The following is a 25,807-nucleotide window of genomic DNA, read 5'->3' as shown; positions in this document are numbered from 1 at the left end:
TTTTATGCTTCAGCATTTTTCTTTGTGCGTATATAACACTTCTCATTTAAAACAAATATCTCTAGTTTGATCTCATATGTCTTCAAAACATTGTACCAATAGCCTTCTGACTTGGCCAGGTGTTGTTGAGCAAACTGCAGATTGGCAGCATTGTTCTTTTTGAAGAGTAAAGACTTTTGCCATTCAATCCTACCATGCACCATTTTGTTGTTCAGTGCTCCTCATATTGGACTTATGAGCTATAACCTTAGCTAATGTGACAGAAGCCTTTAGCTGCTTAGAGGTTATCTTTGTGACCTTGCAGACTATTATTCGCTTTGCTGTTGGAGTGAATTTTGTTGGCTGACCACTCCTGGGGAGGGTACTAATGCTCTTGAATTTCCTCCATTTGTACATAATCTGACTGTATTGGTTGACTCCAAATTGTTTAGAGATTATTATGTAACCTTTTCCAGCCTGATGAGCATCAACAATTCTTCTTCTGAGGTCTTCAGAAATTTCCTTTGCATGTGCCATCAAACACTTCCACAAACTTTCATAGATCCCTGTTCTTTAAATAAATCCACATACAAATTAAGGGCGCAATTAGAGTCTGGTATTTTCAATCACTGGCATAACTTTAACTTAGCTTCAAACTATCTTCTAATACTAAAGGTCGAACTACTTTTGACGCTCACAGACATGTAATATTGGATAATAATTTTCCTCAATTAAAAAAAAGTCCAATATTTTTTATCTCAATATTTTTGAAGGTTCTCTTTACTTTTAGGAAACCGACTTCTGTGAAAACCTGATATAGTTTTAAGTCAAATTTATGCACAAACTTGGAAAATTATGAAGGGTTCAAAAACCTCCAAGCACCAATGTATATGGTCTATAATAGATATAGCAATTTAATAGAAGGTGGTAGAATTGGAAAGTTAACATGAATGTCATGATACAAATAAATAGGCATAGAAGAGATCAGAAATACATGTTAGTCTACAGTGCATAGAATATACTTTTGCTTTATCCAAATGCTTAATAAAATTATATTTATTTGATGAAGTTGATGTTCTGCAATACTTTCTGACGCATTTCAGATCTTTAATCATTGAAATGACCAGAAATGCCTGAAAGTATTTCTAGAGATGCTCTACTATAAGCAGTTTTACTAATCATTATTTGGATTTTATCTTCACTACTGGATGTTTATTTGATTGTCGACTCAAAACTGCACCTTAGTGAACCTGATATGATTGCAAACAGCCAGAGATGCGTGAGCTGGATATTTTACAAATATCATAATCTAACCTGTTTGTTCAGCTATGAGATATCTTCTCACATTCTGATATCAATTATTAATTTTCTTCCAAGAGCCATAACTTGTTTATTTGTCCCATAATAAAAGAATTCGAGGACTTGATTTTTACTGGATGAGTTGTAGTTTTGAATTTCATTATTCTAGTTTGTCTTACTATGTAATGTTCTTATTTTTCTTTCAGTGCACCAATTAGAGGGATTATTTGATGTATACCATTTTTGCATACATTTGAAGTTTTGATCACTTTTTAATGGAGTCATTGTGAGGAATACAATGACTCCATTTTGACTTTCCTTTGTGGCGTTTAATAAATGGTTAAAATAATTTTATATCTTAATAGATCGGACATTTTTGTATGCACTAATACCAAATATGTTTATTTTTGTATTTCTTTACTAAATTGTAAAATGGGTATTATCTAAACTTTATTTTTTTAAACTTTTTTCTTTAGCCTCCGTAAGGGATTTCAACCTACTGTCACTTGGTCACTTTTACTATATACTGAAATATTAGAATATTAAAGCATACAGTTACATTTCAGTTATCTTATGAAGCTTAGCCACGGACTGGGCTTCGTAGAATAACCATCATAGAAGCGATGATGGACTTAAGCAGATTACTGACTGCCATGGAGCCCCACTATTGCATCCCAGTGAGGCCTATTGGCAGGAGCAACTGAGTTATTTAAATGCTGTGGTCAATTGTTGACAGCAGCATTTAAAGGGAACCTGTCACCAGGTTTTCATATGTAAATTAAATTCATCACCTTTAAGTCCACTTAAGCACCATGTTCAAAAGTACCCAGGTCCCCCCACATCTAAAAAAATACCTCTAGCCCCATATGCCAAGCTGTGCAGTCCAGTAAAATGGGTGTGATGGTTTGTGCTCCACACCTCCCTTAACTCCGCAATTGCCAACCTCCTATCTTGATTGTCGTGGTTGACATCTTTCAAAGTCTGATCAACTTTAACATCTGCACAGTAAAGAATAGGAGCTGTGCAGGAGCAGCAAAGTCTCTGGGTGACATAGGTGACATAAATTAAGGCAGGAGCATGGCCATTGCAGGAACAGTGAAGGCGATGAGCATAGACCCGTGACACTCATTTAACTGGACCACACCAATTGACATATAGCATAGGATGATTATTAGTGTGTATTTTCTTAGATATGCAAGGGAGCTGAGCACTTTTGAATAGGTTGTTGGAGAGGTGTTCAATAATAGGTTTGTGGTTTTAGTTTATATAGGGAATACCTGGTGAATAGTTACCTTGGAATGGTTGAAGAGCAGCGATTGGAGCAAGCTCTAGTTGCTGATGTTACAGGCAGATGCTGGCTGTTTAACACAGCCGGCATCTGAAGGGTGTGGTGCAGGCTCAGTTCTTGAGTTCCGCTCCATACATTCACTGTGACTATAAGATATAATTTGACATGATGTGGTCATGAAGGGGTTTATGTAAAGCATAGTAATGTTGAAGCTTTCTATTGCAGACATTAATAAGGCATTCTTGGGTTATTATTCTTCCATTAAACATATGCATTTGTATTAGGAGATAACATCCACATTCACATTTGTTTGTTTTATTCTTTCTAGATAAGGTCTAAAACACTGATTATTGTATTTTGGAATATGCTCATTTTCTACATTTTAAAGAAATTACAGATTTGAATAGCTCTATAATGCCATCCATGATTGCAAAGTTCGAAACCATTATGAGCAAAACACATTTTTTTACTAATTGTATGAATTCCCTTCTATTGTTTATGTGGAAATTGTAATATAATTGGACTTTATTCTGACAATTATAGAGATAAAAATATAGTTAACATTGTAAAGGAAATAACTAGGTACAAAAAGGCATTTGTAGAATTGAATTCCCTTCTCTCTGCTGAAATCTCCTTTGATGTCATAATGAAAGCAGCTTTTGTTCTTCCGTGCAGATAACTTCACAGCAATCTTTTTGTATTTGCTTTGTTCAATTTTTAACGGATTTCTTGCATATTTCTTTTAATGCTTTCCTGACATGTTCTTGATGACGGCAGACTAATGTCAACTGGACCAATGTGCATTCCATTAACCTGACCCTGGTCAATGTCTCTGGAGAGGACAATGGCTCCAACGTAACCTGTATTGCAGAAAATGTTGTGGGAATGACTAAAACTACTGTATCGCTCACTATCTACTGTAAGTTGGATGATAACATTGATGTGGAGAGGCCCTTTAAATGGTATTGAGTGTGATATGCTTCTGTCTGTAGATGCTTTAGGGGCAGAGTGCCTTCTTCAGAATACAAAAATTGACAGTATGTTTATCCGATGTAATTTAGTCAAAACTCCATATTTTCTGTATTTTCCTGCACTCTGCATATTGATTTTCTCTCTATAACTGTGCACAGTGGGCAGGGTCTTACTAGCGTAGAGCAGGAGAAGCATGATGGATGGTTGACCAATCAGCTGCCCAAATCTTCTACTGCTACCCCTCTCACTTTCACATCCTGCGTCTCACACTAAGGCTATGTTCACATGAATGTACAGCACATGGACCTATGTCAGTCTCTGTGCCAGTGCCACCATGAAGAAAAAGAGTCTGGCGGTGTACTGGTGTTTAAGTCACATGTGAGTAGGGGTGCATTTACCAGACTTGGCTACTTGTAGTATTTAGTGGCGCTCAGCAATAATTGAAACATTACAGATGCCTTAAATCAAAAGAACACAATGTGGCACTCACCACTGACTTAAAAGTCTTCTTTTATTGTAAGACATAGGACACATGCATGGTGCAACATATAGGTTGCAAAAAAGATGATATTTATATCAGTGGTGATAGCTTTTTCTTCAATTGTATGGGATTGGAATGATTAGTAAAGCATGTAATAGATGGACAGACCAGGTGTTCTTGAGCGAGCGCTGCTTTTTGTTTGCAGTTTTCCATTATTCGTAATAGATGTGGATCCCAATTGTTACCTCTGGCTGGGGTTTATGCATAGTGAAAGCCCACATGAACATAAGGGGACCACTAAATTGATTATGTAAGTCACTGTGTGAGGAGGAACAACATTGGCTATGAAATAATGTAGGCACAGATAGTACTCATGGTTAGTCTCTCCTTGTATGAGAAACGATGCAGCCAATGACACTTATTCAGACAAATCAAGACTAAAGTAACACTTTCAATAGAAAAACTTGCTGATTAAAATGATTATCCACTACTCTGACATTTCCTTCCTAAATGCTGCCTTCTCCAGTGTAAAACAGAAATAAATGATACTCGACTCCTCAACCGGCAAAGTTTCAGTGATGTTGGCTCCAGGTCGCCAGTCGCTTGCATGACGTTGTTTTGCCATGTTAGCACTGCAGCCAATCAGTGACTGATAATGGGCTGCAGTTATCACACTTCCTTCAGATGTCCAAGGTTCGTGTGGGTGAAGCAGTCCATTAATTTATACTTGTGGGCGCGTATTGGCTGCAATGGCACTTGGAATTACAATGTCACATAAATGCCTGATTCTGACGTCACGTGATCGGCGCTGGTGCAGGAGGTGAGGATCTGTCACTTTTATATTACACTGGAGAATGCATTATTTAAGATGGATTATAGCGTGCAGCCCCTTTATGCCTAAATTACAAGAACTATAGCAAGGGGTGTAGCACTTGTAATATGCAAATATACAGCAAAATGATAGTTATAAAAAAATAAAAAAAAATCAATAAGTATTGATAATATATAACATAACATTATATATCAAAGTAAAAAAAACAGTAACAATATTACAATAACTGAAAATATCTACACATTTTAAACATCTTTTTCTGCTTGATTTACTGGCAAAATGAAAGTTATTGAATTATTTCAAAAAAGCATGAAAGTAACATTGCGTCTCCCTCTTTGTGCAGATCCTCCCCGGATACTGACTTTGAGAGAGCCGGTAGTTCATCTAGAGCACTGCATTGAATTTACTGTTCGTGGGAATCCCTACCCAGTCCTCACGTGGTACCACAACAATCAGCCGCTGCGACCGGTGGATTTCATACGACAAGAGGTTTACAAGCAGGACACACTAATGGAAGGATGCCTATTGTTTAATAAACCTACACATTACTACAATGGAAACTATACACTGATTGCTAAAAACAAGTTTGGAATTGCTACCCAAACGGTATATGCACATTTTTTGGAGCAGCCATATCCTGGTGAGTTGGTATTTTCTTTCGCCTCCCTGCCTTATGGATGTCCCACTCTGTATCTCCCGTGTAATCAGCTATTAAACTGCTAATTGAATCTCCAATATAATCGGGAATACAAATGAATCTTAGATCAGATACAAATGTGTCATATGGAGAAGGTAGCCTGTCAGATGAGCTGGGCTACCAAAGGTTCCTTACTCCTAGTAGATCTTAGACGTCCATATTAGCTCCTGTTTTCTGGCTGAGAGTGGGACCCTCACCTATGAAACGTTTGTAGTGCATCCTACAAGCATGCCATTATGTCCCAGATGGGAATTCCTACATTAATCGCACATATCCTGCTCCTGTGGAGGAAGCCCTCTTTATGTGCTGGAGGTGGATTATAATAGAAATAGTAGAAATAGAAAAGACAGATCGCAGCACAGACGTGAGCAGATTTGGGGTGCAATACTTCCTGAATAATGCGGTTGTCCAATGCAAAATATAAATGGAAAAAAATCAGGCAGCACTCCAGTTCAAGGAAAAATTGTGGGCTTTAATCCAGCACCAAGTGGTGCAACGTCTCTACCTCATAAACAAAGACCATGCTGTCAGGTCGAAACGTTGCACCACTTGGTGCTGGATTAAAGCGCACAATATTTCCTTGAACTGGAGTGCTGCCTGATTTTTTTCCATCTATCTATCTATCTATCTATCTATCTATCTATCTATCTATCTATCTATTATCTATCCATCTCTCATATGTATCTATCTAATATCTATCTACCTATCTATCTATTTATCTATCTATCTATCTATCTATCTATCTATCTATCTATCTATCTATCTATCCATCCATCCTCTAAGGTATCATACAAGATTATATATGTATTAAAACAAAATGTGTATTGTGCATATTGATGCCCTTTCCTAATATACACTAGTGTTCTTAGTTTTGCATCTACATTTAGTTCTGATTTACTAAATCTGCCATTTACTATCCTTTTTGCAGAGAATACTGATTATTTTGTTTCAGGTACGTATTTGTCCTTTCTGCATTTTTTCAGTACATGGTGCTGCTGCTTTATGCTCAATTTGCTGAATCCATTTGATAAGTTTGGTCTCCTTTACCGAATGCCTAATAGATCATGCTGACAGGAAAGCCAAAGGGGTCTTGCCAGGGAATTCCCTTTACTCACCAATATATATTTGGCCAAGAACTGTTAACGTTTTATCCTTTGTTATTAGAACAGTAGTCCCCTGGGCCACAAAGTAAGAGGCTAAGGTTCACGGTAGGAAACTAACCAGCAGGATTTTTCCCTGTAATAAGTGTAAAGATGTCCATTTTTGATTATGTGTGAATTCTATTACAAAGGTTGTTAAACCTCTCAGGGTATACGTACATTTATATTCAAAACAAGATGGGTCCCCAGACGGCGGAGCGCTCTAGTATGTCTGCTGGTAGCCAATTATCTGAACCATGAGATAAAAATAGTTGGTGGCCTTTTAAGCAAGTAGTGCATAAGGAGAATAATAATCTCATGTTCATAGAATTATTCAACTCCTTTTGTTTCAGTAGCAGATCTTGGAATCAGTCCCACGCCTCCAATCAGCGTGACTCACAAACCCGAAGAGGACACTTTTGGCGTGAGTTACATTTTGATGTCTTAAGAAAACACAGGCTCAGCTTTTTAACATATTTCTCAATGCTAGCGCCTTCTGTGCAGATAATAAACTGAACATATTTTTTAATAAATGTTTCCAAAGATCATGTCATGTCCGGCTGAAATGTGCGAGTCACAGGGTCAGTTAGTGCACATAGTATGAACAGTCCGTCCTAAATCTTGTCCATATCCATTGGATCTAAAAGAATGATGGCTTTCCTCACTCCGGCTGTCAATCGCTTCCAAAGTCATTGTGTCTGCTGTCACTGCTAATAACGGGCATGACATACAGTATAGGGATGTGTAGCCATACTGGACCAAATGAGAGGGATGCGGACAGAAAGTAGAAAGATACTGTCTCATCATTACATAGGTTACAAGGACAGAGGCAGGTAAACAGGTTCCATATTTTAACCTAACAAATAAGCTGTTAAAAGGGAATCTGTCCACAGGTTTTTTCTACTCCATCTGAGAGCAGCATGTTGTAGGAGCAGAAACCTTCATTCCAGTGATGTGTCACTTACAGGGCTGCTTGCTACAGTTCAATCAAAGCTCTATTTGCTGCTGATCTAGCATTTCTCTGAAAGCTGCACATTGTGTAACTCTTCCAACATTATTGATTGATAGATTTCTGTTTACACTGTTGTCACTATGGTGAGTGTGGACTCACTGTGCCCCAGACCGAACAGGGCCTGGAGGGGTGGAACTAAGCGACCACCTGGCTTTTCACTAGAGCCCTCGATGGTGTGGTTAGAATTAGATTTGAGCCACAGGTGGTCTCCAGGTACTACCCCAGGGCAGACCCTGGAAATGCAGCAGCTGTTGCCAGGGAACAGGAATGCAGGAGCGGACTCAGAATCCAAGTCTGGACCACATGCTGACTCTAGTTCAGACAGTATGGATCCTGGTGCTAGTATTGATAGGACAGATAACAGGTACAGGGACTCGTTCAGAGTAGACAGGTTCAGGAATAGACAGGACTTGTACAGGTACTGGAATACAGAATGGATGAAGAAACAGGGACCTGAAAACAGGCTTGTAGGTTGGAAAATGCTAAAGATGCTTATGATGTTTCTCAGGCACCTTCCAACAGGTGAAGGTGCCTTAAGTCCTATGTGCCTCCCAGCTTTTGGCTGGGGACACCTCAGGTGTGTACATGCTGTCTTTTTAAGAGTCATGGAGCGCGCTGCCCAGAAACCTGTTTGGCATGTACAGGCCCTGAGACACAGGAGACATGGTGAAACTAAGAGCAGAGGATGTAGCTGGGTGGCTGCGGTAGTGAATATGTCAGCATCCCTGGTGGGGGGGTGAAGCAGCATGCAAGGATGCCTGCGTTACAACTATGCATAGGCAGAAAGCTGCCAATGAGTGGTAAGAGTGGGTTATACAAAACTTATTGTTATAGAGGAGTGCATGGCAACAGGTTTACTACTCCTCCAGTGGTAATCTCCTGCTGAAAAAAGCCATGATTTTATCAAAACTACAACAACCAGACCAATAAGTCACACATTGCCGAAATCAAGGTCTCTATCTCTCTACTCTGCTGCTCTTAGATTAGGTGGCAAAAACTTGCGACAAATTCTCTTTAACTATACCGTAATGTAGAAACATACCTTGATGGAGAAAAGGCTAATTGGGCACTTAGCACAGGATAAGTCATTGACCTTGTCAAGTTTTGTGCAAGTTACATCAAGATATCTAGCTACATCATCATTTAGGCTGTATCTGTATCTAGCATAAAGATCGGGTTTGTACATTGTATTAAATAAAATATCTTATTTTCCAGTAAATCACTAGAGTGCATGAAATGTTAGGGTTTTTACATTTTATGACTTTTAGGCATCTAAAGCTACTTTCATAACTAGACTTTCTATTATCTAGGATAAAGAAAAATGTGCCACCCTAGGGCTATCTAAATAACCTGTCCAAGACAGAGTGGTTGGGTGACACCCATGTGGTATACATCACCCAGGGCACATCCCGTGCTAACATCCTAGACAAAACCTTGGCATATATACCCTTTGGGTTACTGGGCACTGGCAGATGTAGATTAGTTATCTGAGTAGATGGAACTGGCAGAATGTCCTCTGTATATTATAACTGATGTTTGCAGCAACAATGACTTTTCTGCGTACAACATAGATACTATACATACAGAAGTGGTTGTGTGTCTGTAATTGGATCTTCATAGGTATTAACTGAACTTTAATTACTGTAGGTTTTAGGGAAATTATGAAAAAAACTTTTTATGCATAGCATTATAGTTATAGGCATTTTGAGGAGTCACTAATTGTGCCCAGTACACATTACAAACCTATAGACCCATGGAAAGTTCTTGCCGTTAGATGCATTGAAGTCATTTATAACATAAATTGATACTAACCTTATGCATCCAGTATCGCTATATGACAGGTGCATCTGAGCAGGGTAATTTCTAGCATTTATCACACCTTTGACTTAAAGAAAGATGTGGTACGAATAATACTGTAACATACGAGTCCAGAATGTCCTGCTAATTGTCAGCGCCTGGAGACCTCCAATCCATGAAGTGTGTTTGCATTTTTATTTCCAGGTTTCCATAGCCGTTGGTCTTGCCGCATTTGCTTGTGTCCTCCTAGTGGTCCTGTTCATTGTCATCAACAAATATGGAAGACGATCAAAATTCGGAATGAAAGGTAAGGAAAGCTGGCATGCCTTGCACCACACTGTCTATTCTTCAGCCATTTCAGTTCCAGCTGACATTTATTACCTTCCTATACATACAGCACGTGACTTTTGTTTCCTGTTTTACGCCATTATGATCTTTTGCAATGAAAATAATCATGGTTGTAGAAGTTTCTACCTAAATCTATGAATCAGCATGGTGGCAAAAGGAGTATGGATTATTGGCTTAGAATGCCGAAGTCATAGTTTTTTATGTTCTTCCTTTCCTCATGTTTGGGTTGTTGGCTTTTAGGAGACAAGGTCAGAATGCTGTAGGTTTGATCATGGTAGACAATTTGTATTGGGGGACCTAGATGACCTGACCTCTTCACTATCTTGTCCTAAAAACTGGAGCAGCATGATATTCTGATATTGTGGGGTCTCCTCGTTCATAATCCTCAGCAGCAAGCAATCCTCAGTTCCTGCATGCAGGGGTCTAAATCAGAGGCGTAGCTAGGGTTTTGGTTCAGGGGGGAAGCTTCTGAGTGGGCCCCTAACCAGGTAACCTTTATTACAACTCGGTGATATGCCCTAATAGTGGAGGAGAACCTCAGCAGATGACCGCGCTGTTAATGAAGATAATCTCTATATAACGCCCAACATGGATATTACTGCCATATGGTTAGTGGTAGATACCAGTCCTACAGAACATAGATCACAGCACAATTACAGATAATGACTTACCGCTGACGTTCTTTATGATGGAATTGTCACTTTTTCCGTCTTTTCCATCTGGCCCAGACTGACATGACAACTTCTTCCAACCAGGACTCGTCTGCAGAGAAAACAACAAAGACACATTTCACTTCTCATATTCCAGCCCCATCATCATCTATTCCCAACCTGCACAAACTCCTCATCCTGCTGAAACCCCAATACTGAGCCGCTGCTGCCGTATATGTGTCCCTATTACTGCACCTGATACCTCAATACTGAGCTGCTGCTGCCGTATGTGGCCCTATTACTGCCCCTGATACCCCAATACTGAGCCGCTGCTGCCATATGTGTCCATATTACTGCCCCTGATACCCCAATACTGAGCCACTGCTGCCATGTGTCCCTATTACTGCCTGATACCCCAATACTGAGCCGCTGCTGCCGTATGTGTCCCTATTACTGCACCTGATACCCCAATACTGAGGCGCTGCTGCTGTATGTGTCCCTATTACTGCACCTGATACCTCAATACTGACCCGCTGCTGCCGTATGTGTCCCTATTACTGCCCCTGATACCCCAATACTGAGCCCCTGCTGCCATATGTGTCCCTATTACTGCCCCTGATACCCCAATACTGAGCCGCTGCTGCCATATGTGTCCATATTACTGCCCCTGATACCCCAATACTGAGCCGCTGCTGCCATATGTGTCCATATTACTGCCCCTGATACCCCAATACTGAGCCGCTGCTGCCGTATGTGTCCCTATTACTGCCCCTGATACCCCAATACTGAGCCGCTGCTGCCATATGTGTCCATATTACTGCCCCTGATACCCCAATACTGAGCCGCTGCTGCCATATGTGTCCCTATTACTGCCTGATACCCCAATACTGAGCCGCTGCTGCCGTATGTGTCCCTATTACTGAACCTGATACCCCAATACTGAGCCGCTGCTGCTGTATGTGTCCCTATTACTGCTCCTGATACCCCAATACAGAGCCGCTGCTGCCGTATATGTGTCCCTATTACTGCACCTGATACCTCAATACTGAGCCGCTGCTGCCGTATGTGTCCCTATTACTGCCCCTGATACCCCAATACTGAGCCACTGCTGCCATATGTGTCCCTATTGCTGCCCCTGATACCCCAATACTGAGACCCTGCTGCCATATGTGTCCCTATTACTGCCCCTGATACCCCAATACTGAGCCGCTGCTGCCGTATATGTGTCCCTATTACTGCACCTGATACCTCAATACTGAGCCGCTGCTGCCATATGTGTCCCTATTACTGCCCCTGATACCCCAATACTGAGCCACTGCTGCCATATGTGTCCCTATTGCTGCCCCTGATACCCCAATACTGAGACCCTGCTGCCATATGTGTCCCTATTACTGCCCCTGATACCCCAATACTGAGCCGCTGCTGCCATATGTGTCCCTATTGCTGCACCTGATACCCCAATACTGAGCCGCTACTGCCATATGTGTCCCTATTACTGCCACTGCTGTGTGATTCTCTGTGCCCTCTAAATTCTAAGGCACCCCTCTATAATATAGCAATGCTGGGTGCAAGTGCCCTAGAAAACAGTGCCCATATTTTGCCCCTAGAAAGTAATATTGTCCTGTGTGCCCCTTTGATAGTCCCAGTAAGCTGAGTTCCCCTATAACAATAAGTGCCCACTTTACATTTAAAAATGTCCCGAGTCTGCCTCCTGTACAGCTCCCCTATACACAGCATGATGCTCTCTTATACACAGTATACTGACCTCTTAGTAGCTTCCAAACTGATGGCTCCAGCACTGTAATCCCCACACTGTATGATGCCCCTCTAGATAGCCTCCATATAGTATAATGCACCAGATAGTCCTCAATATAGTATAATGCACCAGATAGTCCTCAATATAGTATTATGTACCAGACAGTCCTCAATATAGTATAATGCACTCCCCAGACTCTATAGCACAAGGCAGCACCCATAGGTAGACTCTGTAGTACAAGGCAGCTAAGAAAAAACAGAAAAATATTTCAGCTCACCCTTCAGGAAACATTTCCTCATAGTCCTTGCAAGATCCGAGCACGGAAAGAGCTGCTGCCCCAGCACTCCTGAAGTAATGTAATTGAAGAGAAGATCCAGCTCAGAAAGTATTTAAAGATAAAAAATTATTTATTCCAAAAATTATTAAAAATGGAAACACTGTATGTCAAAATCAGCGAAAAACATATTTACAGAGGGACATCCATGAAATAGCTGAACGCGTTTCGAACACTCTCGGTGTTCTTAGTCCACAGGCTGCGTACCTCCGGGTGGGCCCCCTGAGAGCACCGGACCCTGGGCGTCCGCACCCTCTGCTCCCCGATAGCTACGCTACTGGTCTAAATGGAGAATATTATAAAATAATGAAATACACACGACACACCCTAGGTGAACATTATGGTGCATCCGTCTGATACTGGAAATCATGAGGACATTCCATCCAATGCAGCCAATCACTGGACACTGGGGCTGTGAAGCTTGCATGTAGGGCACAGGACCACTGAGGCCAGTGATTGACTGCAGAGGTCATGCAAAGGAAATCATCAGCGACCACTAGTGTGATCAAGCCAGCGAAGGGGGAATTGAAGAAGTAAGTAATGCTTGTTTCTTCATTTTAAAATAGTCTTTGTCCTTTCACAAATAACAAAAAAATCTTGGAAACGTCCCTTTAATGACTCCAACCATTACTCATTATGAATAATATAAATAATTTTTCTGCTGTCCAATGGAACAGATGGCAGAGGGAAATGTTTTTACGGAAGACTACTGGAGCATGATTCCAACCTTTATGTGTAGTATGTGTGCCATAGTGTAAAAAAGGCTAACCGGAAGAACCACAAAGAAGAATATGTTTTACATTGAAGGGATTTTTCCAACTATCAAAAGTCTTGAGTCAGTCTATGTCACTACAGACTTCCAAATCATAACAATGTGTATATGTGATGTGTAATCATATGACGACTAGTCTCACTGGGTTTATCTTATTAGAGGATAATTGAGAGAAGTCAGGTGAGACTAGTCAGCACTTGAATGCAAGTCTGCAAATTCAGATGGTGAATACAGGAGGACTTTCACATTGTGCGCATTGCATAGTGTTGTGATCCAACACTCACATGGAGTGACTGCAGACTTTTTTTTTCCTAGATCAGAAAATCCCTTTAAAGGGAATCTGTCAGCAGGTTTTTGCTCTGTAATCTGAGAGCACCATAATGTGGGAACAGAGACCCTGATTCCAGGGATGTGCCACTTACTAGGCTTTATGTTGCTGCTTAAATACAATCAGTGTTTTATCAGCAGGACAACTGGCCTCGTGCATCCTAGTCCAACCCCACGCCCCACATGACTGATTAGCAGCTCTCTGTCACTATACAATGTACACAGAAAGCTGTGGTGTGAGCGGGATATACACAGAACCACACCTGAGCTCTGCTAGATCTGCAGCAGAGAAAACTGTGACTTTATCATAACTGCTGTACCCGGTAATCTAAGCGATTAATCTCTGAAAATCAGGGTCTCAACCCCTACTTCATGCTGCTGTCAGATTACATAGCAAAAACCTGCTGACAGATTCCCTTTAAATACAAATATTTAATTTGACCATGTCTGCCGACGTTATTAGAAGCAAAGAACCAATAATATAAAATGTTATAATCTATGTTCTTGAGTGATAAGAGAAGGAACGTGAGGTGGATTACTTGTCATCTCACTCAACCAGATTTTGACTCCTTTTCCCCGCTATAGTTATTCTCGGGACATGTGTCAAGAGTTGTTGAGTGGAAAATGTAACAAATAAGCACAAGCCATGGTCACTCTGGGATTTACAGAGCTGTGTTCTGCAGCTTTAGCATTTTACTAGCCGGTGACATCTACATTAACTCCTAGAGATCTGGAGGTTATTTCCTTACTTCGCCCGTCACTATACTCAACACCGATGAGAAACCTAATCTTGTGTCTTCCCGTTCTATGTCCATGTCACAAGCTCATATAGTTACTGGGGGATTCAGCACTGGGAATTTAGCACATAACTTTGAAACTTTCCTTCTGCTACAGTGAGGGGGCGGCGTGTGTTTGACCTCTAGAATTGATCTGCCTAAAAAAAACTGCAGTTACAAAAGATCTGATTTTATCAATTACGCTGAAATAGTACATAATAGGGATGTAGCTCCTTGTTAAACTTCACTGGAGGTTCTTGACTTGGCGGCATGCCACCATCATTGAATTCTCTGCCTCCCCTGCATGGAGTTTCTTGGTAATATTGAGTAACAGATGCAATGCTTCCTTTTCGAATCTTGTGCAAATTAGCACTGAGGCATTGGGTAGAGAAAACTGTGAGCAGACAGGACTCGCTGTTTATTAGACTACAGTGAAGGAGCAAAATTGGGAAATCATCAAGTCAAAGAGAAACAATATCATATTCAAGGAATACATCAGCTCCTCCAACAATGGAAATTGTTCCCTCTTGTTGTAGCAGTCACATGCACATAGTGTATATATATATATATATATATATATATATATATATATATATATATATATATATATATATATATATATATATATATATATACAGTACAGACCAAAGGTTTGGACACACCTTCTCATTTAAAGATTTTTCTGTATTTTCATGACTATGAAAATTGTACATTCACACTGAAGGCATCAAAACTATAGATTAACACATGTGGAATTATATACTTAACAAAAAAGTGTGAAACAACTGAAATTATGTCTTATATGCTAGGTTCTTCAAAGTAGCCACCTTTTGCTTTGATGACTGCTTTGCACACTCTTGGCATTCTCTTGATGAGCTTCAAGAGGTAGTCACTGGGAATGGTCTTCACTTCACAGGTGTGCCCTGTCAGATATAATAAGTGGGATTTGTTGCCTTATAAATTGGGTTGGGACCATCAGTTGTGTTGTGCAGAAGTCTGGTGGATACACAGCTGATAGTCCTACTGAATAGACTGTTAGAATTTGTATTGTGGCAAGAAAAAAGCAGCTAAGTAAAGAAAAACAAGTGGCCATCATTACTTTGAGAAATGAAGGTCAGTCAGTCTGAAAAATTGGGCAAACTTTGAAAGTGTCCCCAAGTGCAGTGGCAAAAACCATCATGCGCTACAAAGAAACTGGCTCACATGAGGACCGCCCCAAAAAGGAAGACCAAGAGTCACCTCTGCTCCTGAAGATAAGTTTATCCGAGTCACCAGCCTCAGAAATCGCAGGTTAACAGCCGCTCAGATTAGAGACCAGGTCAATGCCACACAGAGTTCTAGCAGCAGACACATCTCTACAACAACTGTTAAGAGGAGACTTTGTGCAGTAGGCCTTCATGGTAAAGTAGCTGCTAGGAAACCACTGCTAAGGACAGGCAACAAGCAGAAGAGACATGTTAGGGCTAAAGAACACAAGGAATGGACATTAGACCAGTGGAAATCTGTGCTTTGGTCTGATGAGTCTAAATTTGAGATCTTTGGCTCCAACCACCGTGTCTTTGTGCGACGCAGAAAAGATGAACGGATGGACTCTACATGCCTGGTTTCCACTGTGAAGCATGGAGGAGGAGGTGTGATGGTGTGGGGGTGCTTTGCTGGTGACACTGTTGGGGATTTATTCAAAATGGAAGGCATACTGAACCAGCATGGCTACCACAGCATCTTGCAGCGGCATGCTGTTCCATCCGGTTTGCGTTTAGTTGGACCATCATTTATTTTTCAACAGGACAATGACCCAAACACACCTCCAGGCTGTGTAAGGGCTATTTGACCAAGAAGGGGAGTAATGGGGTGCTACGCCAGATGACCTGGCCTCCACAGTCACAAGGCCTGAACCCAATCGAGATGGTTTGGGGTGAGCAGGACCGCAGAGTGAAGTCAAAAGGGCCAACAAGTGCTAAGCATCTCTGGCAACTCCTTCAAGATTGTTGGAAGACCATTCCCAGTGACTACTTCTTGAAGCTCATCAAGAGAATGCAAAGAGTGTGCAAAGCAGTCATCAAAGCAAAAGGTGGCTACTTTGAAGAACCTAGAATATAAGACAGCTGTTTCACACTTTTTTGTTAAGTATATAATTCCACATGTGTTAATTCATAGTTTTGATGCCTTCAGTGTGAATGTACAATTTTCATAGTCATGAAAATACAGAAAAATCTTTAAATGAGAAGGTGTGTCCAAACTTTTGGTCTGTACTGTATATATATATATATATATATATATATATATATATATATATTTATTTATTTACCAATTTGCGTTGTCTTGCCGGCTCATTAAAATGGAGATAGGTAAAAACATAAAATAAAGCAGATAGATTAGAAAGGGAAATCTATGGACCAGTGATGAGCAAATGTGATTGGTGCCTGCAGGTCTCGTGGATGTTCGACAGCTGTAACACATGCATGGATTGCCTAACAAACAGTCAATCCTTGAATGTGTTGTGGCTGTCGAACAGCAACGAGACATGCAGGTGCGGGGACTCCAAATTATTATTTGGGCTTGCTGAAGACACTTGGTTAGCATAAGAGCATGCTGGGATAACACCTTACCTGATCACGTTTAAGTTTAAAGATCTAAATCATCAGCGCAAGTCTATGGATCTGTGAAAAAGTCATCATCCAAGTACTGACTGTACTGCAATATACATGTTTCATGCTTACGAAAGGATGACTGGATGGATGTGCATCAGTTATAACACCAGTCCTACATACAACAAAATGACTACTGCAATATACATGTTTAATGCTTACAAAAGGATGCCTGGATGGATGTGCATCAGTTATAGCACCAGTCCTACATACAACAAAAAGACTACTGCAATATACATGTTTAATGGTTACAAAAGGATGGCTGGATGGATGTGCATCAGTTATAACACCAGTCCTACATACAGCTAAAAACTACTGCAACATACATGTTTAAAGCTTACAAAAGGATGCCTGGATGGATGTGCATCAGTTATAACTAGTGTTGAGCATTCCGATACTGCAAATATCGGGTATCTGCCGATATTTGCTGTATCGGAATTCCGATACCGAGTTCCGATATTTTTGCGATATCGGAAATCGGAATCGGAAGTGTTCCCAGTCATCTTCGGCGTGTGCGGTGCGTATGGTTCCCAGGGTCTGAAGGAGAGGAAACTCTCCTTCAGGCCCTGGGATCCATATTCATGTAAAAAATAAAGAATAAAAATAAAAAATATGGCTATACTCACCCCTCCGAAAACCCTGGCTGTCACCGCTGCAAGCGTCTGCCTCCGTTCCTAAGAATGCAGAGGGTGAAGGACCTTCGATGACGTCGCGGTCTTGTGATTGGTCCTTGACCGCTCATGTGACCAGTCACCTGACCGCGACGTCATCGAAGGTCCTTCACGCTCTGCATTCTTAGGAACGGAGGCAGACGCTTGCAGCGGTGACAGCCAGGGTTTTCGGAGGGGTGAGTATATCCATATTTTTTATTTTTATTCTTTATTTTTTACATGAATATGGATCCCAGGGCCTGAAGGAGTGTTTCCTCTCCTTCAGACCCTGGGAACCATCCAGGATAGCTTCCAATACTTGTGTCCCATTGACTTGCATTGGTATCGGGTATCGGTATCGGCGATATCCAATATTTTTTTGGATATCGGCCGATCCCATCCAATACCGATACTTTTGAGTATCGGAAGGTATCGCTCAACACTAGTTATAACAACAGTCCTACATACAACAAAATGACTACTGCAATATACATGTTTAATGCTTACAAAAGGATGGCTGGATGGATGTGCATCAGTTATAACACCAGTCCTACATACAACAAAATGACTACTGCAATATACATGTTTAATGGTTACAAAAGGATGACTGGATGGATGTGCATCAGTTATAATACCAGTCCTACATACAACAAAAGACTACTGCAATATACATGTTTAATGGTTACAAAAAGATGGCTGGATGGTTGTGCGTCATGGGAATATATTATTAATCTTTATCACTTAGTCTTTTGGCATTGTTGAGTGAATATATCAATTAAAATGCCAGCGAGTGCGAGGGTTTTGTGGAAGACATTATCATTTCAGTTGAGCGGTCAAATGGAAGAAGATACATTTTATTTCCCAAGCAGAACATAAAAGCAAACGAAAATATATTCTGCACACACTATCAGGAAGCCTTTTAAGAGGCCCATCACAATCAATTCAATTGGTATTCATTATAATACTTCTGATCAAAGCACATTCATTTGATATTTATGTGGATGTCAAATGTGCTTCCAAAGCTTCTCCATTAATTTAGCATTAGTTAATAGGTGCTTTAACATAAAGTGGTTGATTATGATTTGGTGGGGGGCTGTGGGGAGGATAATATTTTCTCTCTCCTGATGAACTGTTAGTTCTAATTGATATAAATGAAATATAGGCATGTGCAATTATTATGATGCCGATGCATGGCTACTGCATGCTTGCTTTATTTTATTTTCTCATGATCAGTGCCTTGGTTTAGTACTTGTGGTCATTATGAATAAAGTAACGTTGCGGAGGATACCTATAAACGGTTCCGTATGTATTTTACGGGAATAGACATGTAAATGGTTTATGGATACTATTTTATTTTCTGTCATTGGTGAACACTGCATTGTATTTAATAGATTACAAAATATTATGTTCTGGGCTTCAAATCTACGAGCATGGTTTACATTCATACACCGTGTAAAAAGGGATGAAACAATAAAACGTCCTTGATCGTTAATCCCAGGGATGAAAGTAAACTCGATTTTGTTTTATTTGACCTAAATTGGTCCAAATTTCTGTGCTAATTTATTTCATAACACTCGTTGTAGCATATGGAGCTTTTTTCTCTCTTTTTTTGGATACTCTTCTTTATTCTCTGCACGGATGTAGTTAAAGGTTTTATGGAAAACCCTTTATGAATGGCCCCAGAGTGCTGCATAAAATATAAAAAAAATAATAGTTACCTTCTGGACATCGCTGCCCTCCTCCTCTGAGCCTGTTGTAGCCCACAAGTCTCATGACATAGTTAGAGATACATGACCACTGCAGCTAATTGGGAGCGATGATCAGCTGCAGCCTTCCGAATTGTATCACAGCAGAAATTGAGAGCTCATATCGGAGGAAGCAGCGCCAGTCTGAGAGGTAGCTACACAATGTTTTTATTTTTGCAGCACCCTGAGGCCATTCATAAGGGGTTGTCTAGTAGTGGACAACCTTTTTAATTATTACAATTCAGGATTCCTGTGTATATCACTAGGGGGAGCTCAAGTGCATATAGATGACTTGTAGCTTCTAGGTTCTCTTTAGTGTGGGCTGTATGTAGTCAGAATATTTTATATATCCTTTATTCTAGAGGAAGCTTCGGAGAGCAAGAATGTGGCCAGACATGTAGCATTTCATTGCAAGTGGAATATATACCAACAAAAAAGTGGCATAAATTTCTTACATAATTTAATAAATTTGTTGTGCTTTGTTGGCCACTCCCCTTCTGCCAAGCACCACCCACTTTTAAAAGAGCGTTAGGAGGAATGCAATGAATTTCATAACTTTTTTACAAGGGAACAATAAATTCTTCTTATTGGCTATACAAAGGATTTAGAGGTCTCTACATTAGAAAAATAAAAACCCAGAACAAAAACAAATATGTGGTCTAAAGTTTTAGACCTAGATATGAAATTATGGCAAATGGTTGTCATTCATTTCAAAGAGGGGACATATTTCTTTCTGTATGGATAGAACTGGCTGAAGTCAATTCTCTTGTTCTATATGTTACCCTGTAAACTTTAATTGCTAGTCATCCTGTAAGCCTAGATAATGAAACAATGCGGAATACTACAGACAAGAGGAATGAAATGAAGTCGATGCAGGCAGTGACTACTGATGAAACCTCCTAATGAGGATTAAAAGGACTTTATAGACATTGACGAGCTATTGTGATGTATAAACCTTGAGGGAGTTGTTGAAGGTGTCTTATATGCCATCCTGGTGAAATACTAACAAAGCATAGTCCGGTGGAGATGAAGGAGAGAGAGTTGCTGGTAACGCAAGGATAGCAATAAAATGCTACAGTTTATAAAATGCAGTGCAAAATCGCACATTTATTCATGTATAACAAGCAATTCTCAGGTTAAAGGGAAAAGACTATATACAGTATCCACTAAAATATAGGGTTAATCTACAGCTAAATAGTGTTCTAATGCTTCCTAAAAATACAGCCACCAGGAAAAAGTTAATTTATTTCCTCTCGGAAGCCACCAGCTTTCAGTCATGGGGACAGTGCACAGAGTGACTTCAGTCACCGCTAACAGCACCGCTAACTACACTGTGAGTGGTGGCTGTAAGCACGCCCTCACCTTTTGATTGATGGCCAGCTCTGCAGTACATATGTGCAACGTGAGCCATCAATTGAAGTGGCGGGATGTGCTTACAGCCATTGCTCACAGTATAGTTATGAGGCGTGACTCCAAACGATCCATGCATGCCCCCCATGAATGAAAACTAGAAACTCCCAGGAGGAAATAAGATCATTTTCTCCCGGTAGCCACACTTCAGTTATGCAGGTGGACAGAATTGTGACTCTCTGTGACTACAGACATGTGATTCCTCACATTGTGCACTGTGAGGATTCTCTGGTGTTGGCACTGAGTGTCAGGCGTGTGACCACAAATGTGCAACTTGCAGACATGGGATCACTAGCAGACAAGATGAGCACGGTCTCACTCAATGCAAGTGTACTGCATATCGTATTCTTGCAGTTACTTGTCCGTCTGCTCCCGGTGCTGGCACTGAAGAATCCTTACAGTGTGCTGTGTGTGCAATGTGAGGATACACAAGTCTGAAGATTTGTAGCCAAAGGCCAGGCAATCCCTTTAACCAAGGTGCTAGGTTGCCTAGGAGAAGTTTTGATTCACTCTATTCCTTGTAATTGACACTCACTACTGTGAAAGCAACTTGCAAATGTCTGGCTGCTGAATATGAGGGCTCGCTGCTGCCTTGCAACCTACAATTACCCACCAGCACCAATCACATACTTGAGCTATGTCTAACACTGCTGACATTTCTAAAGTTAAGTGGCCTGGCAGAGATGAAGCATCCCGTCCTAATCCTAATCTCTCATAAAGCTCTCACACTATGGGTCTGATTCATTACTGCTTTTGCACCTGTCTTTGTCTAGATTTTAGCATTTTGTGGCCATATTTAGCTTTCCATTTATGCTTTTCTGAAGTCTATTTTTTATTTGTTTGCCTGTTTTTTTCCTTATTTTGCCACTGTGGATGAGGATTAGCATAGTCAAGATGTTTTCACCTGATTCATAATTTTTGACTTTCTGAAAGTAAAAAAAAATTGTTTCAAATGTACTCCAGATGCCCCCTGAAGTGTTCTTTTGTCCACCAGTTGTTTTGGTTCTTTTTTGGGCCATTTAACAAAGCATGAATCTTGTACTAAAGAGTCACCCTAAAAACACCAAAAATGTCTCAAGACTAGTGATGGATGAACATGCTCAGATAACGTCTAATTCAAGCATACTTGGGGGTTATCCCTGTACCTTGGGAGTGCTAATATATTATGTTCGAGTCCCCACAGCTGCATGATTTGTGGCTGGTAGACAGCCTTTACACAAATGGGGGTTGTCTGTTTGTTAGGAAATGCAGCTGCAGGGACGAGAACATAATATATGAGCACGCCCAAGATACTCTGATAACACCCAACCATGCTCAGATAACACCTTATCTTAAATTGCTAATCTTATATTGTTTCCCTTTCTGAGGAATGATCTTATTAGGTAGTTACACATCACACTGTAGTAGAGGAAGTCAATGTATGGTGGTATCATTATGGAGGTGAGTGCTCTGGTATAATGTGGAGACATAATTGGAACAATGCCTGGTTTATATTGATGAAGCCTTCATGATACTCATAAATTACTGGAGAGGATCATTAATCAAAGGCATGGCTTGGATGCCAGGGGCCCTGCTACAAAGTCTATATCTGGACCATCCAGTGACTTCAATTACTACTGAAAAATCTGTGCAAAGTAGAAAATCTAATTATTTTATAGTGAAGTAGCTCCTTCTAAACTAACTATATTTAATGCAATCACAAAAAATCCTGGTCTTAGGGTACCGTCTCACAGTGGCACTTTGGTCGCTACGATGGCACGATCCGTGACGTTCCAGCGATATCCATACGATATCGCTGTGTCTGACAAGCAGCAGCAATCAGGGACCCCGCTGAGAATCGTACGTCGTAGCAGATCGTTTGGAACTTTATTTCGTCGCTGGATCTCCCGCTGTCATTGCTGGATCGGTGTGTGTGACACCGATCCAGCGATGTGTTCACTTGTAACCAGGGTAAACATCGGGTTACTAAGCGCAGGGCCGTGCTTAGTAACCCGATGTTTACCCTGGTTACCATCGTAAATGTAAAAAAAAAAAACAGTACATACTCACATTCCGGTGTCACGTCCCTCGCCGTCTGCTTCCCGCACTGACTGTGAGTGCCGGCCGTAAAGCACAGCACAGCAGTGAAGTCACCGCTGCGCTCTGCTTTTACTTTACAGCCGGCCGGAGCTCACAGTCAGTGCGGGAAGCAGACGGCAAGGGACGTGACACCGGAATGTGAGTATGTACTGTTTTTTTTTTTTACATTTACGATGGTAACCAGGGTAAACATCGGGTTACTAAGCGCGGCCCTGCGCTTAGTAACCCGATGTTTACCCTGGTTACCCGGGGACTTCGGCATCGTTGGTCGCTGGAGAGCTGTCACACAGCGACCACACAACGACTTACCAACGATCACGGCCAGGTCGTGATCGTTGGTAAATCGTTTAGTGTAACGGTACCCTTACTTCTGTTGCTGGGTGGGATAATCTTGTCAAACCCAGTAGTAGAAATAACACGTTCACCTAGAGGTGACCTGGGAACTCAGAGATGGTCTAAAAGTTTATCGCTACTGTGTTAAACTACAGTGTACACTATGTGGATGACATGTGAGCACAAGCATATCCCATAGGTGTATCCTAGATGGGTATTCACAATTTTATATGCTCCAAAACTGAAATCTCCTATAATTCCTTGCAATCTGAAATTCAGAATGAGTACCCACAACTGGTGTGTTTACATTACCTGATTTTGAAGCCTTAAATGACCACCGATTGTTAAATATTTAATTGCTTGTCATACCTTCTTCAGATGTGCACTGAATGAATAGGCTGCTATTGTTCTCGGCAGCACAGGTTTAGTTTACTGTGGACAATGGGCTGCCAAGAGCCATAATCTTTTGTGGAAACCAGATGATCAACAAGTGTTCTGCTTGTTCAGGTGATCGACATCCTGTTTACAGTGCACTATTTTTGTGAAACGAGCATCCCAGAAATAAACCCAATAATTGTGCAGTTTAAATGGACCTTTAGTATTGCAGTATATTCACAAAGTAACTCAACTTCATCCATGAATAAGCATCAAAGGTGGCCATGAACACTAGATGAGCAACTAAGCAATGTTTATCAGTTGTGTCCTGACTCTTCCCTGAGAGCAGAGGCGGCATCTTTTGATTATCCACAGCAGGTGTGACATCATCTGTGCATCATGTCATACAGATAATGTTGTACCAGTCCTGAAAAAAATAAATGCCACGTTGGGGAAGAGATTTGTGTGCCTCCAATCTAGCCACCAGATGCAACTGACCCAGATGCTAGACCGCTATCCCACATTTTTCGATCTGCTCATCTTTAACTGCTTTTCATCAGAGTTTACAGCCATTGCTGCCGATTTTTGGTTCTTGACATCCATTTTCAATGCCAGGACTATTTGAGCACACATTCCACCACTCTTGTCCCTCAGTCCCCTCTTCTTTTCTATTGTGGTCTATATTATGGCTCCATTGCATGTGGAGTAGCCTAAAACCTGTGCTGTAGACTGACTAGCATTCATGTTCAGGCTAGTGACATGATAAAGCAATGAAATGCCATGAACTGTCAATCAGTAGTAACCAGCCACCATCACCCAGAGCAGGAAGATGGCAGCTGAGCCACAGAGAAAGAGGGAGAATGAGCGGATAGGAATCCCTCTTTAATAAAGTTTTCAGAGATAAACATATTTGTCCTCTAAATTTTTAATAATGTGCAGATATAAGGAAAACCAAACCACAGTTACATGCATAAAAGAACCTGTCCTCTCATAAAAGTCCATCATATGAGATTAATGTTGTAGCAGAGAATAACCACGAGTGCTAATTACACAGCCTGGTAATATTGGTTTGTTTTCTTCTTCTGCATATCCTTCAACTCTAAACACATTACTTAAGGACAAAGATATTAATCAGTTGGAATTCTAAATTGACGTGCGTGTTAGAAGTCTAAGTACAGTCATGAAATTGGACTGTTCTGTCTCTGGAAGTTGGCCAGAAATCCTTGCTGCTTTTCTATAACAGCAATAACTATATTATAGTAAGCAGCCTCACGGGAGATTACTGTCTTCTGAGTTGCTTATGTCTGAGGGCATGGAGTCACTCAGACTTGGATTTTAAATAGTCAACAAGGATTAGAAAAGTGATCCTGTGTGCACGCGTTTCTACATTGGAGCGTTCGCAGATCAGTAATTACTTCCACTGTAAAGATCTCATTGGGCCATTAAAGAGTTGTTCTGTAAGTGCCATGTTCCCAGACTGACTCTAAGTGGAATTCAATACTCTGTTGTCTTTGATGAGTCTCTCTTGGTGGATTATTGTCTTGCAGTAAGTAATTCCATTGCGCTCATTCTGTTATACTGTACTTTGTAAATAATACTTACGTCCAATCTATGAGACTGGAAGTTTATTTGACCATTGCTCTCTATATTAACGTCTCATGTGTTACTTAATGTTGGAGTATCTGTAAATGTCATATTTTTATTTTATCATATTAATTTATTTGTTGCTATTTATGGTACTTCAAATGTCTACTTCAATTATATATTGGATTATTTAATTCTACGGTCAATAATAAGGATATTAGAAGTCACAGAGGAGATTCACGACTATAGAAAAGAACAAACCTGTAGGCTGAGCGCTGTTATACAGATCAGAAAAAATCAAGGTGACTCCAATATGTCTAATCATTTGTAGTGTGGGAATATTATTCCGTATAATTCATTCCTTAGCTGCTGCAGAACCTCACTCTCTCTGAAGAGCCTCTGAAGACTAAGTCTAATTGTGTCACCTATATGTGTCTTGTATGATGGCTGTTACAGTGTGACCCTATAATGTGATAGTCAATGTTTCCACCATACAGAGTTCCTATATAGTGGCAGCCACAGTG

The 25,807-nt window shown here is 40.7% G+C and overlaps 1 protein-coding gene across 6 annotated transcripts in view; it reads left to right on the top strand.

Annotated features, from left to right (window-relative positions):
* The window catches only part of NTRK3 (neurotrophic receptor tyrosine kinase 3), a 1,046,838-nt gene that overhangs the window by 480,000 nt on the left and 541,031 nt on the right, over positions 1 to 25,807 (top strand). For 3 of the 6 annotated variants that reach the window (XM_077263445.1, XM_077263443.1, XM_077263447.1), the window contains exons 8-12: positions 3,344 to 3,485; positions 5,195 to 5,491; positions 6,477 to 6,500; positions 7,044 to 7,111; positions 9,701 to 9,803. In XM_077263445.1, the coding sequence (XP_077119560.1) occupies positions 3,344 to 3,485; positions 5,195 to 5,491; positions 6,477 to 6,500; positions 7,044 to 7,111; positions 9,701 to 9,803 (634 nt within the window). Of the gene's footprint in view, positions 1 to 3,343; positions 3,486 to 5,194; positions 5,492 to 6,476; positions 6,501 to 7,040; positions 7,112 to 9,700; positions 9,804 to 25,807 lie in introns of all 6 variants that reach the window. The other 3 variants (XM_077263444.1, XM_077263441.1, XM_077263446.1) reach the window with 1 other exon arrangement.

This window comes from Ranitomeya variabilis, chromosome 5 (assembly GCF_051348905.1).
Source record: "Ranitomeya variabilis isolate aRanVar5 chromosome 5, aRanVar5.hap1, whole genome shotgun sequence".
NCBI lineage: Eukaryota > Metazoa > Chordata > Amphibia > Anura > Dendrobatidae > Ranitomeya > Ranitomeya variabilis.
The sequence above is the reverse complement of the archived record's forward strand: the minus strand, read 5'-3'. Positions and strand labels throughout refer to the sequence as shown.